This window comes from Balaenoptera ricei, chromosome 3 (genome assembly GCF_028023285.1).
Source record: "Balaenoptera ricei isolate mBalRic1 chromosome 3, mBalRic1.hap2, whole genome shotgun sequence".
NCBI lineage: Eukaryota > Metazoa > Chordata > Mammalia > Artiodactyla > Balaenopteridae > Balaenoptera > Balaenoptera ricei.
The window spans coordinates 124,348,119-124,364,977 of record NC_082641.1 but is presented as its reverse complement, the minus strand read 5'-3'; the positions used below and the strand labels follow the sequence as shown (position 1 = coordinate 124,364,977).

Genomic DNA, 16,859 nt, shown 5'->3' with positions numbered 1-16,859 from the left:
CTCTCCTGTGATAATAAGTCCACCTGTGACAAATCAATCTTCCCTGGGTGATAAGATTCCCAGGGAGGGGATTTATGAACATGAGTTCCTATTGGAGAATCTGTCTTTAGGCAGATAAGGGGAATTCAGAGAAAGCCTCTTCCTACGTTTGCTGTTTCTCAAGTGCCTTCAGCTCAAAATAATCAATATACCAAAGCAGCATGTTTTGAGGTTGCATGTCCTGAACTCCATTAGGGAGAAATATCATGAGCTTCATTTTGAGCATAAGTGTCAAAAAGTTGTAAGATACTCAGGGGTAGATACTAAGAAAGAAGTTGTATGTATGAATGTGGCTCTTCAGAGAGAGAATGCGAGATGGAGATAGAAAGTAGGGTGGCATCAACACCTAGATTGTATTTGGAACCACTGAACTGGATGGGATCACATATGTCATGCAGACCATTAGACATGCAGTCAACAAACAACTCGTCCATGTCCTGAAGCTTTCACTCTTGCTGCTGGTTAGCATGCCATCTAAGCATTGTTCACTTACTTTAGTTCTTGGAAGATGTACATTCAAAGTTTCTGATTCCCCATGTGCAATTCTTCTGTTTGATTTGTCTAGCATGCACATTTCATATAATACAGCATTTCATCTTAGGCAGTTTTACACTACATCATCCTAGGAACACTTTACATGCTGGAAATTGCCTATGCTGGACATGAGACAATTTCTTGAGATTTTGTGTAAGAGTCTGTGCGTGAGAAGAAGCCAGAATTATCTGGTGGGATTTCTGATTTTTTTTCTTAGCTATTGCATATAACCATTTTCTTTCTGACACTACAATTCTGGGGTATTTTATTTGTTCCCCATTCTGCAGTTCTTTAATATCAGTCAGTATAAGTCATTTCATCTTTTTCATGGGAAATAAACATGGTATTTATTCTGTTTTGCTACATGGGCATAACCTTCTTTCCTGCCCCTCCTTCTGAAAAGACAACTCAGTAGTGAGAAGGATGAGGCAGTCTGTTGATTCAGTTGCCTAATGAGAGAAAAATATCAATTTGGCTGCTGATGTGAGATGCATCTGATACACCCTAAACTAAACACTGATGATTGCGAGGACCTTCCAAGCAAACAGGAATCCTCGACCTAGAACATTTGCAAGAATGTCAGATCTTTGCGCTGATGTTTGAGAAATGTGGGGATCCTAGGAATGATTTTTCAGCTTCCCTTCAGTCATTATGACTCTTTGCTGTCACCCAAAAAGAAAAATACCGATTGGATTATCTCAAAGCAGCGTAAAGACTGTGACCTTCTCATTTTATATTAGAAAGAAGTCAGTGATGGACAAATAACCTTTCTTAGATGTTTATGCAACATAAATGGCGCAGGGTGATTGTCACCTCACAGATCTTAGCCTAAAATATATAAAATAGAGCCTTGCTTGCCTCGCTCCTCCCGCTCCTAGATATAAGATGCAGTGGTGGCAATGATAAAACCTCCCCTTTTGGGAAGAAGAACTCTTGTTTTTGGACAGAAGCTTTCTGGATCAACAATCTCAAGCCACCAACGTAGGGTTATTAATCAAGCTCTAACCTGAAGTCAGGTTATCTCTAACTTTAGGCTGGGTTACCCAGTTAGTGACCTTAGGTCACCAAATGATTTTTCGAACCTTATTGTGCATATGAATCACCTGAGGAGGGTTTAAAATGCATATTCCCAGGTCCTACCCTTAGCGATTCTGATTCAGGAGGTCTGGGATGGCGTCAAAGAGCTTGCAAATTTCACAGGCATCCCAAATAATTCTAACATAGGTTGATCCAAGAGACAAACTGAGAAATTCTGTTTGTTCTTTCCTGACATCAGGGAGCTATTGTGAGAGCAGAGCAGATAGGACATCTGAGCGTATTTTGAGTGCTTTTTAAAGGAAATCAGAATGCCAATAACTACGAAGTTACTGTGCAGCCCAGTTCTCTGCCCCAGACACTGAAGGGAGTAAAAGTCTCTCCTCTGTGCATCAAAAGGAAGCCCGGAATCTTCTCTCTGCATCCAGCCAGCTACAAAGGGATTTCCTACGCAACTGTACTTTGTACCGGGCTCCAATCCGCTAGAAGCAAAATTGGTCTGATTATGAACAAGTTGCCACGAGATGAAAGCATTTTTCTCAGCTGTGATTGAGGATGCCTTGATGCTAGAGAGCTGCGGGCTGGCCGTGCTCTGAAGGCGCCTTGGTGAGAAGTGGACTTGCAGGAAGCTTGCACGGCTCTGTAGCGGAAGGGAAGCAGATACTCTGCACAGCACTGAGTTCAAACATCCTGTGCCTCTGTAAGCATTAGGTAATTAAACATTTCCAAGCCAAGAAGGAGAAAAAGCTCCACGGCTGTCCATTTCACCCCTGCCCTAATAGCAGTCACTTTAAATGTGTTTCCTCAGCAAATATTTATGGAGCACCTACTCTGTGCCAGGCACCGGCTGGGGGAACAAGACACCATTGCTCCCCTCCCGTGAGCAGTTTAGTTTACACTCTCCGGAGGGATATCAACAAGTGGTTGTCAATTGCAATCCAGGGTGAGTGTGGAAAATGCTAGGAAAACAGTAAGCCCCCTAACTCAACCCACAGTGGGCTGGCAGCGGGTGCAGGGAAGAGTCTCTACAGTAAATGGCAGCCAATCTGAGGCCAAGCGAAGGAATAGGAATTAGCCAGGCTCTTCAGACACATAGACCCAAGTTTTATTTAGGGTTTAACTATTCCATTAGGCAAATTACTCATCTTCCCTGGGCTATCTTGAGAGGCTTTCTTTTTTTTTAATTTATTTTATTCAAGTATAGTTGATTTACAATGTTGTATTAATTTCTGCTGTACAGCAAAGTGATTCATATATATATATATATATATACACACACACATATATATTCTTTTTCATATTCTTTTCCATTTTGGTTTATCACAGGATATTGAATAGAGTTCTCCATGCTATACAATAGAACCTTGTTGTTTATCCATTCTATATATAATAGTTTGCACCTGTTAATCCCAAACTCCCAGTCTATTCCTTCCTCCCCTCCCCCTGAAGCTTTCTTAATAAGATCTTGGAAAGAAGTACACAGTACTTGGCCATGGTAGAGTAATAATAATGATAATTCTATTTAATCAGACTTCACCGGGCCAGATTCTGTAATAATAACTTTCAATATATTATCTCATTTAATTTTTGCCACAACAAGATGCGAGGCAACCTCATTTTACAGGGGAGGAAATTGAGGCTCAGGAAGTTCAACAACCTACCGCAGTAACACACCTGTCTGAAATCAGAGTCTGTGTGATAGCACACCCCTGGAAAACAGCCTGACACCAAGAAGGGGCTCAGTGAAGACTTACTGAATGAATAGAGCCTTCAGCAGATACTAAATGTCAACAAAGCAAACAAAATTATGATTACCATTAATACAAAAATAATGAATGTTTACAGGAGAATAAACTAACTCATTTTAAAACGATCCATCATAAATACAACAAAGCACTTTTCTGCTTTTAATATATATGGGTCATTTATTTCTTATAACCCCCATGGGAGATAACTAGAGTAGGTTTTATAATCTCATGTTACAGGTAGAAAAGAGAGAGTATAGATATTACTGATAGTAGATAGATTATTCCTCACAGAGATGAAGAGATTAAGGCGAATAGAGATAAATTTTAAATTGCCCATGGTCTCACAGGGACCAGAAAGCAAACTCGTGAATCCTACACCAGCGATTTCTCTTCTGCTCATCTTCCTCTACACAATATAGATTGAAGATGGCTTTGGGGTGGGCAGCACTCTGTTCTAGAAGCACTGACTGTGAATTTGAAACATGGTTGACTGTCTTGGAAATGCAGGGCATTGGTCACATGGCAGCCCAAGCGAAATCCTTTACTCAAGATGCTTCTAGTTGCAACAGGAAAATTCATCTAACATATGGAACAGCAAAAGAGTTATCACCTCTTCCTTATTTCCGCAAATATCTGCTAAGTACCCACTGTGTGCTAGGTATTCTAGGCTTTGGAGATTCAGTAGCACAGGGGATAGACAATACATAAGATAAATAAGTGGAATATAACATATAAGGTTATAAGTGCAATTGAGGAAAGTAAAGCAACAGAAGGTCTAGAGGTGTGCGTGTTCTCTTTTAAATAGGATGTCGTGCAAGAGATAACATTTTAGCAATGATATGAAGAAGGTGAGAGAACAAGTCATATGGATATCTGGGAAGGAGAGTTCCAGATAGAGGTAATGGTCAGTGCAAATGCCCTGAGGCAAGAGCTTATCTGGTATGTTCAAGGACTAGACATGAGGCTAGTGGGGCTGAAGTTGAGTGAGCAAAGAGAGAAGTTGTGAGAGGTGGAGACAAGAGAGATGATGACAGGCAGATGCAAGCAGGGGCCTTAGAGACCGTTACAAAGACCTGAACTTCTGCCTGAATGAGGTAGACAGCCACTGCTCATAAAATGCTCTTTTTAACAGCAGGTCAATAATAAACAGTAAGGGGCCAAGGTCAGAAGCAAAGAACCCAGTTAAGTAGTTACTGCCATTACCTAGTTTCACACAAGTCCTGAGGCAGGGAGCCCCCCAGAGCTGACTAATTCCCTGGCTGAAGTACAGCATGGAGGACTCAGATTCTCTTCATCTCCCTGCCTTGCTATCCTTGGAATGTCAGCTTTGTCCCAAGACAACTGCAGCCATTCAGGGTGTCACACTCAGAGAGACACAACAATATCCAGTGAAAAAGACATGGTTGTGGGGGTTTTTCTTGACAATGTTTTTTCTTCCAGATGTCCCTAATGATTTCTTATGTTGTCCCCTTGGCCTCAGTCTGAGTCATATACCCACTTTTAAACCGACCTGGACAAGGAAAGTGGGATCAGCCTAGCTGCTTTACACAGATCAGGCTTGCATCTAAGCTTGGTACAGGATGGTCATCTCCGAGTAGAGGATGCCACAATGAAATCTGGGCTTTCCAGAAAGGAATGGGCAGCCATTCCAGGTAGTCCAACAACAGTGTCAACTACAGGAAGCAGAGGCAGACCAATTCTAATGCTACCACTGGGCAAAGGGTGGAGGTTCACTGGCTAGTTCTTTTTTTTTTTTTTAATTTTATTTGTTTATTTATTTATGGTTTATTTATGGCTGTGTTGGGTCTTCGTTTCTGTGTGAGGGCTTTCTCTAGTTGCGGCAAGTGGGGGCCACTCTTCATCGCGGTGCGCGGGCCTCTCACTATCGCGGCCTCTCTTGTTGCGGAGCACAGGCTCCAGACGCGCAGGCTCAGTAGATGTGGCTCACGGGCCCAGCTGCTCCACAACATGTGGGATCTTCCCAGACCAGGGCTCGAACCCGTGTCCCCTGCACTGGCAGGCAGATTCTCAACCACTGCGCCACCAGGGAAGCCCTGGCTAGTTCTTTGTAGAACATTTGGCTCCAGTAAATCCAAATGCCAAGTTTCCCTTGGCTGACTTCCTTAAAGCTGCTGTCTGGACGTATGAGAGGATAACTTGCCTTTTGTTTTCTTCTTATGTTACTGATGAAGCAGGCTCAGCATCATCCCACTTATTGCCTATGTTACTCGTTAATGTAATTTAAAAGCCAAGAATAAATAACTAAGCACACAGACACTGTAGAGTGACACCTGGTTTGGGGCCCAAGGTTTCAAGGAAGGATTTTTCTTCAGTGTTTACTTTTTATTTTTATTTTTGTTTTATTTTATTTTTTTAACATCTTTATTGGAGTATAATTGCTTTACAATGGTGTGTTAGTTTCTGCTTTATAACAAAGTGAATCAGTTATACGTATACATATATCCCCATATCTCTTCCCTCTTGCGTCTCCCTCCCTCCCACCCTCCCCATCCCACCCCTCTAGGTGGTCACAAAGCACCGAGCTGATCTCCCTGTGCTATGCGGCTGCTTCCCACTAGCTATCTATTTTACGTTTGGTAGTGTATATATGTCCATGCCACTCTCTCACTTTGTCCCAGCTTACCCTTCCCCCTCCCTGTGTCCTCAAGTCCACTCTCTAGTAGGTCTGTGTCTTTATTCCCATCTTGCCCCTAGGTTTTTCATGAACTTTTTTTTTTTTCTTAGATTCCATATATATGTGTTAGCATACAGTATTTGTTTCTCTCTTTCTGACTTACTTCACTCTGTATGACAGACTCTAACTCCATCCACCTCACTGTTTGTAGATTTTTTGATGATAGCCATTCTGACCAGTGTGAGATGATATCTCATTGTAGTTTTGATTTGCATTTCTCTAATGATTAGTGATGTTGAGCATTCTTTCATGTGTTTGTTGGCAATCTGTATATCTTCTTTGGAGAAATGTCTGTTTAGTTCTTCTGCCCAGTTTTGGACTGGGTTGTTTGTTTTTTTGATATTGAGCTGCATGAGCTGCTTGTAAATTTTGGAGATTAATCCTTTGTCAGTTGCTTCATTTGCAAATATTTTCTCCCATTCTGAGGGTTGTCTTTTGGTCTTGTTTATGGTTTCCTTTGCTGTGTAAGAGGTTTTAAGTTTCATTAGGTCCCATTTGTTTATTTGTGTTTTTATTTCCATTTCTCTAGGAGGTGGGTCAAAAAGGATCTTGCTGTGATTTATGTCATAGAGTGTTCTGCCTATGTTTTCCCTAAGAGTTTGACAGTGTCTGGCCTTACATTTAGGCCTTTAATCCATTTTGAGTTTATTTTTGTGCATGGTGTCAGGGAGTGTTCTAATTTCATTCTTTTACATGTAGCTGTCCAGTTTTCCCAGCACCACTTATTGAAGAGGCTGTCTTTTCTCCACTGTATATTCTTGCCTTCTTTATCAAAGAAAAGGTGACCATATGTGAGTGGGTTTATCTCTGGGCTTTCTATCCTGTTCCATTGATCTATATTTCTGTTTTTGTGCCAGTACCATACTGTCTTGATTACTGTAGCTTTGTAGTATAGTCTGAAATCAGGGAGCCTGAGTCCTCCAGCTCCGTTTTTCTTTCTCAAGATTGCTTTGGCTATTCGGGGTCTTTTGTGTTTCCATACAAATTGTGAAATTTTTTGTTCTAGTTCTGTGAAAAATGCCATTGGTAGTTTGATAGGGATTGCATTGAATCTGTAGATTGCTTTGGGTAGTAGAGTCATTTTCACAATGTTTATTCTTCCAATCCAAGAACATGGTATATCTCGCCATCTATTGGTATCATCTTTAATTTCTTTCATCAGTGTCTTATAATTTTCTGCATACAGGTCTTTTGTCTCCCTAGGTAGGTTTATTCCTAGATATTTTATTCTTTTTGTTGCAATGGTAAATGAGAGGGTTTTCTTAATTTCACTTTCAGATTTTTCATCATTAGTGTATAGGAATGCTAGAGATTTCTGTGCATTAATTTTGTATCCTGCTATTTTACCAAATTCATTGATTAGCTCTAGTAGTTCTCTGGTAGCATCTTTAGGATTCTCTATGTATAGCATCATGTCATCTGCAAACAGTGACAGATTTACTTCTTCTTTTCTGATTTGGATTCCTTTTATTTCTTTTTCTTCTCTGATTGCTGTGGCTAAAACTTCCAAAACTATGTTGAATAATAGTGGTGAGAGTGGGCAACCTTGTCTTGTTCCTGATCTTAGTAGAAATGGTTTCAGTTTTTCACCATTGAGGATGATGTTGGCTCTGGGTTTGCCATATATGGCCTTTATTATGTTGAGGAAAGTTCCCTCTATGCCTACTTTCTGCAGGGTTTTTATCATAAATGGGTGTTGAATTTTGTTGAAAGCTTTCTCTGCATCGATTGAGATGATCATATGGTTTTTCTCCTTTAATTTGTTAATATGGTGTATCACATTGATTGATTTGCGTATATTGAAGAATCCTTGCATTCCTGGGATAAACCCCACTTGATCATGGTGTATGATCCTTTTAATGTGCTGTTGGATTCTGTTTGCGAGTATTTTGTTGAGGATTTTTGCATCTATGTTCATCAGAGATATTGGCCTGTAGTTTTCTTTCTTTGTGACATCTTTGTCTGGTTTTGGTATCAGGGTGATGGTGGCCTCGTAGAGTGAGTTTGGGAGTGTTCCTCCCTCTGCTATATTTTGGAAGAGTTTGAGAAGGATAGGTGTTAGCTCTTCTCTAAATGTTTGATAGAATTCGCCTGTGATGCCATCTGGTCCTGGACTTTTGTTTGTTGGAAGATTTTTAATCACAGTTTCAATTTCAGTGCTTGTGATTGGTCTGTTCATATTTTCTATTTCTTCCTGGTTCAGTCTTGGAAGGTTGTGCATTTCTAAGAATTTGTCCATTTCTTCCAGGTTGTCCATATTATTGGCATGGAGTTGCTTGTAGTAATCTCTCATGATCCTTTGATTCAGTAAGTATATTACACCTTTCCAAGCAATAAAATGGACAACTTTAAAGAGCTTTTTAATTGGGAGATTTAACAAAAAAAAAAAGGCAGGACACACAAATGACCTGCAGTTCAAAACACAAAGTCCTATCACTTACATTCTATCCCGCCTGTTCAACACACCATCCAAGTGCTGCCAACACCAGACAGTTCAGAGGAACAGTGTTATAACCCCTTAATTGCTACATCACCCAATAAGTTACAATTAAAAAGCTCCTTATAAAAAGAAGTCCACCTATCCGCAGATATTGGAGAATCCCAGGCTCTTCCGTACACTACTGAAAAAAATACAAATACATTCATAAAGGCAAAAAAACTTTAGGTAACATGACAACCCACATCTTTCACTGGTCAGACTCTACCAGCCAGCTCAGTATTGAGGAAACGTTCCATCGATTTTGGCAGCCCAGGCCTCCCACAACATCCCGAACTGTTAAAGAGTCTAAGTCTGTGCAGGATTGCAGGATCTTCACGGCTTTCTGGGAGTCATTGCCCAGTTTGCAGATCACATAAATGGGGAGAGATGCCCCTTCCTGTGTGCCCTGCTTCCCTTCCCGGATTGCTTCTCCCAAGAGTTTCAGGCTCTCCGCATCCCTCCGTTCCAAATGTTTCAAAGGGATGTGTAGGGCGTGAGGCAACCAACACAGGCCCACCTCCACTGGAGGCCTGACGTCCAGCAACAGGTGGGGTGACCCGGAATCCACAAGCCACTTATAGTCGACAACAGAAATTCGCTCCTCCGGGCTCAGCAACTGTAGGGAACGGCAGTTATCGGTGGCCGAGGAGCCACAGAAGCTTTCGTAGTCCTGCAGATCAGTCACAGTGGTCCGCTCCCCGCAAGCTGCACAGTCGGGCCTGCGCCTCCGCAGCCGAATACAGCGGAAATGACCTCCGAGGGCATCAGAGAGCAACAGGCTGCCACTGTAAGAGGGGCACAGACCTGCACCGATCTTCAACACTTCCAGCGCCTGCAGGCAGCCCAGGACCCCGGTAACCACACCAAGCACCCCGCCATCCGTGCAGCTGGTCGCCGTCTCCGCCGGCGGTGGTTGCAGAAACACGCAGCGATAGAAAGGCCCACCGCCACAGTGGTAGACTGTGAGTTGGCCCTCGAAGCGCAGGGCACTGGCCGACACGAGGGGCCGGCCGGTTAGCACACAGGCGTCGTTAACCAGGTAGCGAGTGGGTGCGTTGTTGGAGCAATCAGCCCCCACGTCACAGCGGCGGACCGGGTCTAGCGCCGTGGCTGGCGTAAGCGCCTGGGCGTAGGGCACGCACTCCACCGCCGAACTGAGACGGCGCAGCGTAGCGGCGGCCGAAAAGACCTTGGCGTGGCCGGCCAGGGCCTCACCGTGCAGCACCTGGCGGGCCAGGTTGCTCGCTTCTACTACGACGTAGTCCACACGGCCCTGGCGGCCGACGCCGGCCGCTGCCGGGTACTGCGCCAGTGGGCGGCCGAGCCCCCGCAGCCCACGACCAGCACGGACGCGGTCGCCAGGCGCAGCTGTCCCTGCACGCCCAGCTCAGGCAGCACGAGCGGCCGGCTGTAGCGCAGAACCTCAGCTCGGGACAGGGCGGCCTTCGGCGGCAGGGGAGACACCGGGACCGACCGCTCTGACTCCTGCTCGGCCAGAAGAGCCGCCGCCAGCCTCTGCTTCAGGGAACTCAGCTCCTCCTCACGCTGGGCAACTTCAGCCTGCAAGGTGAGCACCTCCCCCCTGGCCGCCATGGCAGCCTCTTCCAGTGTTAATTTTTAATTTATTAAGTAGAGCTTTTTTTTTTTTTTTAATAAATTTATTTATTTATTTTTGGCTGCGTTGGGTCTTTGTTGCTGCACGTGGGCTTTCTCTAGTTGTGGCGAGCGGGGGCTACTCTTTGTTGTGGTGCGCGGGCTTCTTATCGTGGTGGCTTCTCGTTGCGGAGCACGGGCTCTAGGCTCATGGGCTTCAGTAGTTCTGGCAATGCGGGCTCAGCAGTTGTGGCTCACGGGCTCTAGAGCGCAGGCTTAGTAGTTGTGGCACATGGGCTTAGTTGCTCTGCCGCATGTGCGATCTTAACGGACCAGGACTCAAACCTGTGTCCCCTGCATTGGCAGGCGGATTCTTAACCACTGCACCACCAGGGAAGTCCTAGGTAAAGCTATTTTTTTTAAAAGAAAAAAAAGAAGAAGAATATAGGTACCTTTATAATAGTATGATTAGGGGTGAGAATGTTGAATTACACTCATCTACTTATTTGGTAAATACTGGGTACTAGGTGTTGAAAATATAGCGGTACTTGAAATAGCCAAGGTCTTTTGTGTTACGGAGCTTTCTAATGGGTGAGAAAGGCAACTAAAAAAGCAAACTTTCAAAAACACAAGATATTTCAGATGGTGACAAGCCATAAAGCATATAAAATGTGATACTGGGGTTGTGGCTGCACGAGGTGATGGGGAATGTTACATTAGATTGTTGTTCTGTAAAGGCTTTTTTAAAGAGGTGAGACCTGAGTAATGAGTAGAAGCCAGGTTCAAAAGACTTGTTGGAATACTGTTTCGACCCAGGGAATAGTAAGTGCAAAGGCCCTGAGGCAGAAGCAAACTTAGCATGACCAGAGAAAGAGCAGGATGACTAGAGTGGTGAGTGGGAGAAGGATGAAGTCGTAGAGGGAAGCAGCAGCAGCTTCAGGTGAGTCCTTGCAAGCCATGGCAAGTAATTTGGGTCTTATTCTGGGTATTATAGTCATTAGAGGACTTTAAGCATGGGAGTACCCTGAAGTTTTAAGAACTAGTAATAAAATGGAGCACTGGTAATTTGACCCTCCAACAAAAGCATAGGGCATTTCACCCCAATGGAGAGCTTCAGAAACATAACCTTCCCTTAGAGCTGTATTGAGAAAGTTAAACCTCATCTCTAAACTCAGACTTTTTTGTCGCGTGCCGTTTGTTTTGTTTTTGCTTTCAACCCAGAGGTCTTCATACTCACCTCTCCTAGTAAAACATTACCTGTGGTCTGGAGCTCACTGTGGTATCCTTGCCCAGGACCACAATAGGAACTAGTAAAATTTTAGTTTTAGTTAGAAATTGATTTTCAAGGCATTGTTGAGATCACTTCAATTTGGGAGCCCATAGAACGGACAGTGTCCTTTCAGTGTCCCCTTTCAGTTTGGGGAATGGGGGAACCTGTTTTTTAAAATTTTACTCTTTACCATACGTGGCATTTCCATACTTTTGACAGCTCTTTTTTTAAAGAATCTCTGTACCTATTGTTTCAGGAGTGAGTCTTCTGATCATGATTTAAAACAACCTTTCCCTATATTATGGCACAAGTCAGTTCTTGGTGTATGCCTCCTCCACACCATTCATCAAGTATATCAGGCAATTTCAAAGCAGACAGGTGTATACAAACGATACTCAAGCAAGAGGTAATGATTTCCAGATATTGATACTAAGTGCCTATTTTCTGAGGAAAACCTATGGTAATTTTCTACATCTTCCCATTCACACATGCATCAGAATTTACATTCTTGCTCTTTATTAGTCTATGATGGATGCAAACTGCAGCTTCTCATCAGATGTATCTGAGAGAGACTGTTCTAATAAGTAATTTACAGCTTGCTAAAGATAAGCTGTCCTTACAAAATATTGTTATTTAATAGCAGTTTAAACCAATTCATGAAACTAAAACTGAAAAAATAATTCACAAATTTTATCTCCCCCGTGCAAAAAAAAAAAAAAAAAAAAAGCCCCACAGGTATTACTTTTTAAATACTTGTGTTTCTTTTCACATAAAATGATAATCTTTGTATCCCTAATAGAAACTTGAGGGCATTGGCAAGAACGAATTTACCAGAGTAGATAGTCTGGGTTTGAATCCCAGTGACCCCACTTTCTATGTCCCTTTAAATAAGTTACATAACCTTTTTTGACTGAACTTTACTTTCCTCCTCTGTAAAATGAGGGGGAAAGTAGTCTTTCCTTTATAGGCTTGTTGTGAGCATTAAATCAAATCAACCACAGGCAGCACAGAACCTGACACCGAGTACTTGCTAAGTAAATGTTAGCTATTATGCTAATGAAAGAGCACAGATTACAAGAAAATAAAAATAACCTGTCATCCCACCACCCAGATAATTATTTCTCTTTAATGTTTAATATTTGGTAAGTTTGATACTTTTTTTTTTTTCAAAATGAATTTAAAGTGTCCATCAGTCCCATGTGTTTACTAAGCGGATTACTTACACACAGGTGCAAAGACAAGTCTCATCTTTGGGAAGAACAATAAACGTCTATGGAAGATTCTAGACTCAGTTTCTACCTACATGATGCCAAAACAATTGAAAAGAAGTTATAGGTAACTAACTGCCTCTACATCATCAACAAACATGAGCAATTAATTAACACTTGTTACTCATGATCTAAGTATTATTTCTCCACGTGATGTCAGTCAGCAAATAGGTAACTGTGATTGGAACACTTCAATTCATAGCATATTGGAGTTTGAAGGGAAGTGGAATTGTATAAATGGAGGAGCTGGGGCACAGAAAGAAACCAAAACACAAGCAAAGCTACAAGTTTCCATCTCCATGTTACCCCTGAATGTCTCCACCACTCAGGTTCCCCTGTCACATTATGGAGTTAGATTAGCTCTCTGATCTCCTTTCCAGTTAAAAAATACCATGAATCCGTGGTCCCTCACATCTGGCCCCCAAACATCTGTTAGATTTTTCTGACTCCTTTGTAAGCCAGTTTTTTTCTTTCACCTAGATGCTGAAATACTTGCTCCTTGCTTGCACAAATGTGCACAAAGATGTGAGAAAGGAAGTCAGCAGCCCCTCCAGGGCCTCTGTGGGGTCATTTGGGCAACACTCAGGTTAATCACATCAGCAGTGCAGCTCGGCACTCTGAATTTGGCTCCTGATGAAACCCAGCTCCCTCAGACTCCCCTGAAGCATTCCACATAGAACATCCACCTGTCCCAAATTCACATGGGCAGCAGGGGCCTGACAATGGGAAAAGATTCATGACTGGAAATGACTTTCCAGAAGTCCAATGAAGGCATTGAGACAGGGACCATGTCTAACTTGTTTGCCTAATACAGTGCCTGGCACTTATAGAAAAGTTGAATAAAATTTGTAGCCACCACTGAGCAGGTACAATATTCCAGACACTAGGCTTTTCATCTGTCAGGTACTTTCTAAGATCTGACTTCTTAGAAGAGGCAGCCTGACACAGCAGCGAAGAGCACAGGCTCCAGAAATGCACACCCACGTTTGCATTCCAGTTATGTAACTCTGAGTATGCATTTAATCTATCTGTGCCTCTGTTTCCTCGTCTGTAACATAGAGAAAATAATTGAAGCCACTTCAAGGGCCCTTGTGAGGATGAAATTAGGTAATATAAAGTATTTATAACACAGCATGGAATATAGTCAGCATCAATAAATGTTTGCTCTCTCAGTATTAGGACTAATTTAATCATTATACCAACTCTGTGAAGGAGGTATTCCAATACCCAGATTTTGGCTGAAGAAACTGAGATTCAGAGAGTTTAAATGACGCAGTGATCCCTCTCAACTTGTTAGTAACCAGAAGACCTATGATTTAAACCTAGACGTGAACACTCAAGTGAATTAATAACGTTGACCTGTGGTGCTTCAGAGACCGGGTGCTGGAATCAGGAAGCTGAGTCGGAATATTGGCTTTGTCATTACCAGCTGTGTGTCCTCAAGCACGTACTAAAAATAATAGATCCTATATCATAGGGATGTTGCAAGGCTTAAATGAGATAATGCTTGTTAGTATTTAGCTCAGGGATCTGCACTCAGCAGGAGCCCCATAAACATTCTTTCATTTTTTTGTAAGGAACAGCAATGGCCTTAGTCAACTCCACCCACGTCCTCCAAAAGCCCACCCACACACCTCAGAGTCATCCTTGACTCTGCATTCCTAATTTCCCTCAACACACCTGCTCATGTAGTCTAAGTCCTATATCATTCTTCCTCCTGAATATCTCAGATATAATCTCTAGAATCCCTTGACCTCTCCAACACCATTGCCACTCTCCTAGTTTGGGCACCATCTTCCCTTCTCTGGATATTGAAGCAGCCTTCTTGGTTTTCTCCATCCTCCTTCTTGTCTTGACCACCTCCAGCCTGTTCTTCACCCTGTACCTGCAGTCGTATTTCTCGTACACACATGTCACTTGCCTCCCTAAATCCTTCAGGGGGCTCCTTTGCTCTTAGGATACTTCCAGCCTCACTCTCTGTTTTCCTTCATGTCCCCTGTGCTCCATTTTCCCTCTCATGCCGTAGTCCCTCACCTCCAGCACTACACATGTGCTGTCCTCTTTGCCACAAATATTGTTCACCCTCTCTTTCCCTGGCACACCCCTATTCATCCTTCAGATCTCAGCCTTGGTTTCACTTTTCCTAGTAAGCCTTCTCTAACCCTGAACTCTCAGCTTGGTGGCCCTTCCAAGAGGTCCTGGATGTTATCTATCATAGCACTTGCCAAATGCATTATGATTTCCTTGCTCCTTGCATGTTTCCTCTGCTAGATCACAATCTCCATGAAGGCAGGGCCATATATAATGTGTCTACTACAACTACAAGTTGTATAAGCAGCCCTAACGCCCAGCACAGGGCCTGGCACATCATGCTACTGAACAAATATTATTGAATAAATGCATGCATGAATGAATGACCACCAGCTTTCCAATCAGCAAAGCCCAAGAAGACAGAAGACTCTAAGAAAATTCATCTTAGTGGCAAGAGTGATGTTTCTTATTACTAGTTCAATGCCCTGTCAATAAAATTGGTGGATGGGATTCCTTCAAACTTAAATAATTTATCACAGAATAGAGCTGCCAGTTTTCAATGTGCCAGTACGAGTGGCTGCCTAAAGACCCAAGTTAGACCAAATGGCGGCAACATTATATTTTCAAATTGTCAAAACACTTTTACGAATATTGTTTCATTGGATTTATATACCAGATCTGTGGGAGAGTGAGGTGAGGACTCCAAGACAGGAAGAAGTACAGTTAGAGCTCAGTTCTCCTCTCAGCGTGTTACTTGCCCACATGAGGCTGCCTGATGTACAATTAATGTAGCCATTACCCCAGCCCTGGTCTCTGAAGACATATTGCTATAAAGCAGTGATTCTCACTGTAGGGATGGGGAGTGGGATAGGATTTTGCCCTCCAGGGGATATTCAGCAATGTCTAGACATTTTTTTTTCATTTATTTTTATTGTCATGACTGAGGCAGGGAGGGCTTGATACTGGCACGTAGTAGGTAGAGACCAGGGATGATGCCAGACCTCCTATGATGCACAGCATAGACCTCCTCCCCCGTCCTTCAGTCCCCCCACCCCAGCCTCTCTGCCACCACCAGCAAATCATCCAGCCCCGAATGTCAATAGTGCTGAAGCTGAGGACCCCTGCTGGAAAGCAAAGTTCATAGACAGAAACAGAGGGGAACATAAGTGTGTAAATCTCTCCAGATGCAGAGAGACTGGTGAGTGCACAGACCATTTAAAGGCATGAAGTTTGAATTAAAACATAAAATACTCTGCAGACCAAACAGAACTCCTCACAGGCTGTGTGTGCAGTGCGGACTCTCCGGGGAAGTCTTGGCTGAAGGAGCAAGTCTTGCTCTGTACCTCAAGAGCAACAGGTAGAACGTTCTCTCCCCGGCTGCCTCCTGAAAGATTTACTATTATGACCTCTCAGAATCAAGGAAAAACTTGGGTTAAAAGTGTTTTCCAGAGAAGGCATTAAACCTGATCACTCCAATACCTTTTCTTGTATCTCTAAAGGGTGGCCTAAGGGTCAGAAAACTAAGATCTCACCACCTGGATTCATGTGCTGGGTTGCCTTAAAATCCTCCAATATTCTCATCTGTCCAAAAGGAAATAGTGCTGCCTAGTATTGGGGAATAAGGCTGGAGTGGATATCGTAGTCAGAGAAATCCAGAAGAAATATATTGTTATTACCTTAGCATATTGATCCCTTTTCATACTGTTCATGGTTTAATTACAACCCAGAGCTGTGCAGGAGAAAAGCAGACAAGGCAATTCCTTTTGAGGAATTGGAAACACATTCTGGATTTACATTGGAATACTTTCTTCTTACAAAGGCTTTGAGACATAACACGGACTGAATAATTGGGTTGTTCTTTATCCAGCTTGGATAAAGGGAGGTTGAAGTCCACTCTTTCCGAATGAAAGCCAATTAGTGCATAGCGCAAACATAGAAGTTGGAATCTGCTTTATATATTTAAAACATGTTTTATAATTCCATGAATTTGGAGTAAATAGGGAAAAGAGTGAATTTGAGTTGTGAATAACTATAAAAAATTTTAATGTAATATTATTTTCATATTCATAAAGTAGAATTAAGAAACATCTTACCATAGACTGACTAATAAACAGAAGTACTCACTATTCCCCCATATAATTCTTGAGGTTCCCTACCTTCAAACTAT

The 16,859-nt window shown here is 42.7% G+C and overlaps 2 protein-coding genes across 6 annotated transcripts in view; one reads left to right on the top strand and one right to left on the bottom strand.

The window, feature by feature from the left end:
- Positions 1 to 16,859, top strand: part of PPP2R2B (protein phosphatase 2 regulatory subunit Bbeta) — a 686,797-nt gene that overhangs the window by 225,907 nt on the left and 444,031 nt on the right. The window lies entirely within an intron of this gene.
- On the bottom strand, positions 8,765 to 10,123 carry LOC132363843 (adenylyltransferase and sulfurtransferase MOCS3-like). Its single transcript, XM_059919537.1, is given in 3 exon segments — positions 8,765 to 8,804; positions 8,806 to 9,853; positions 9,856 to 10,123. Coding segments are annotated over 3 exon segments (1,356 nt in total).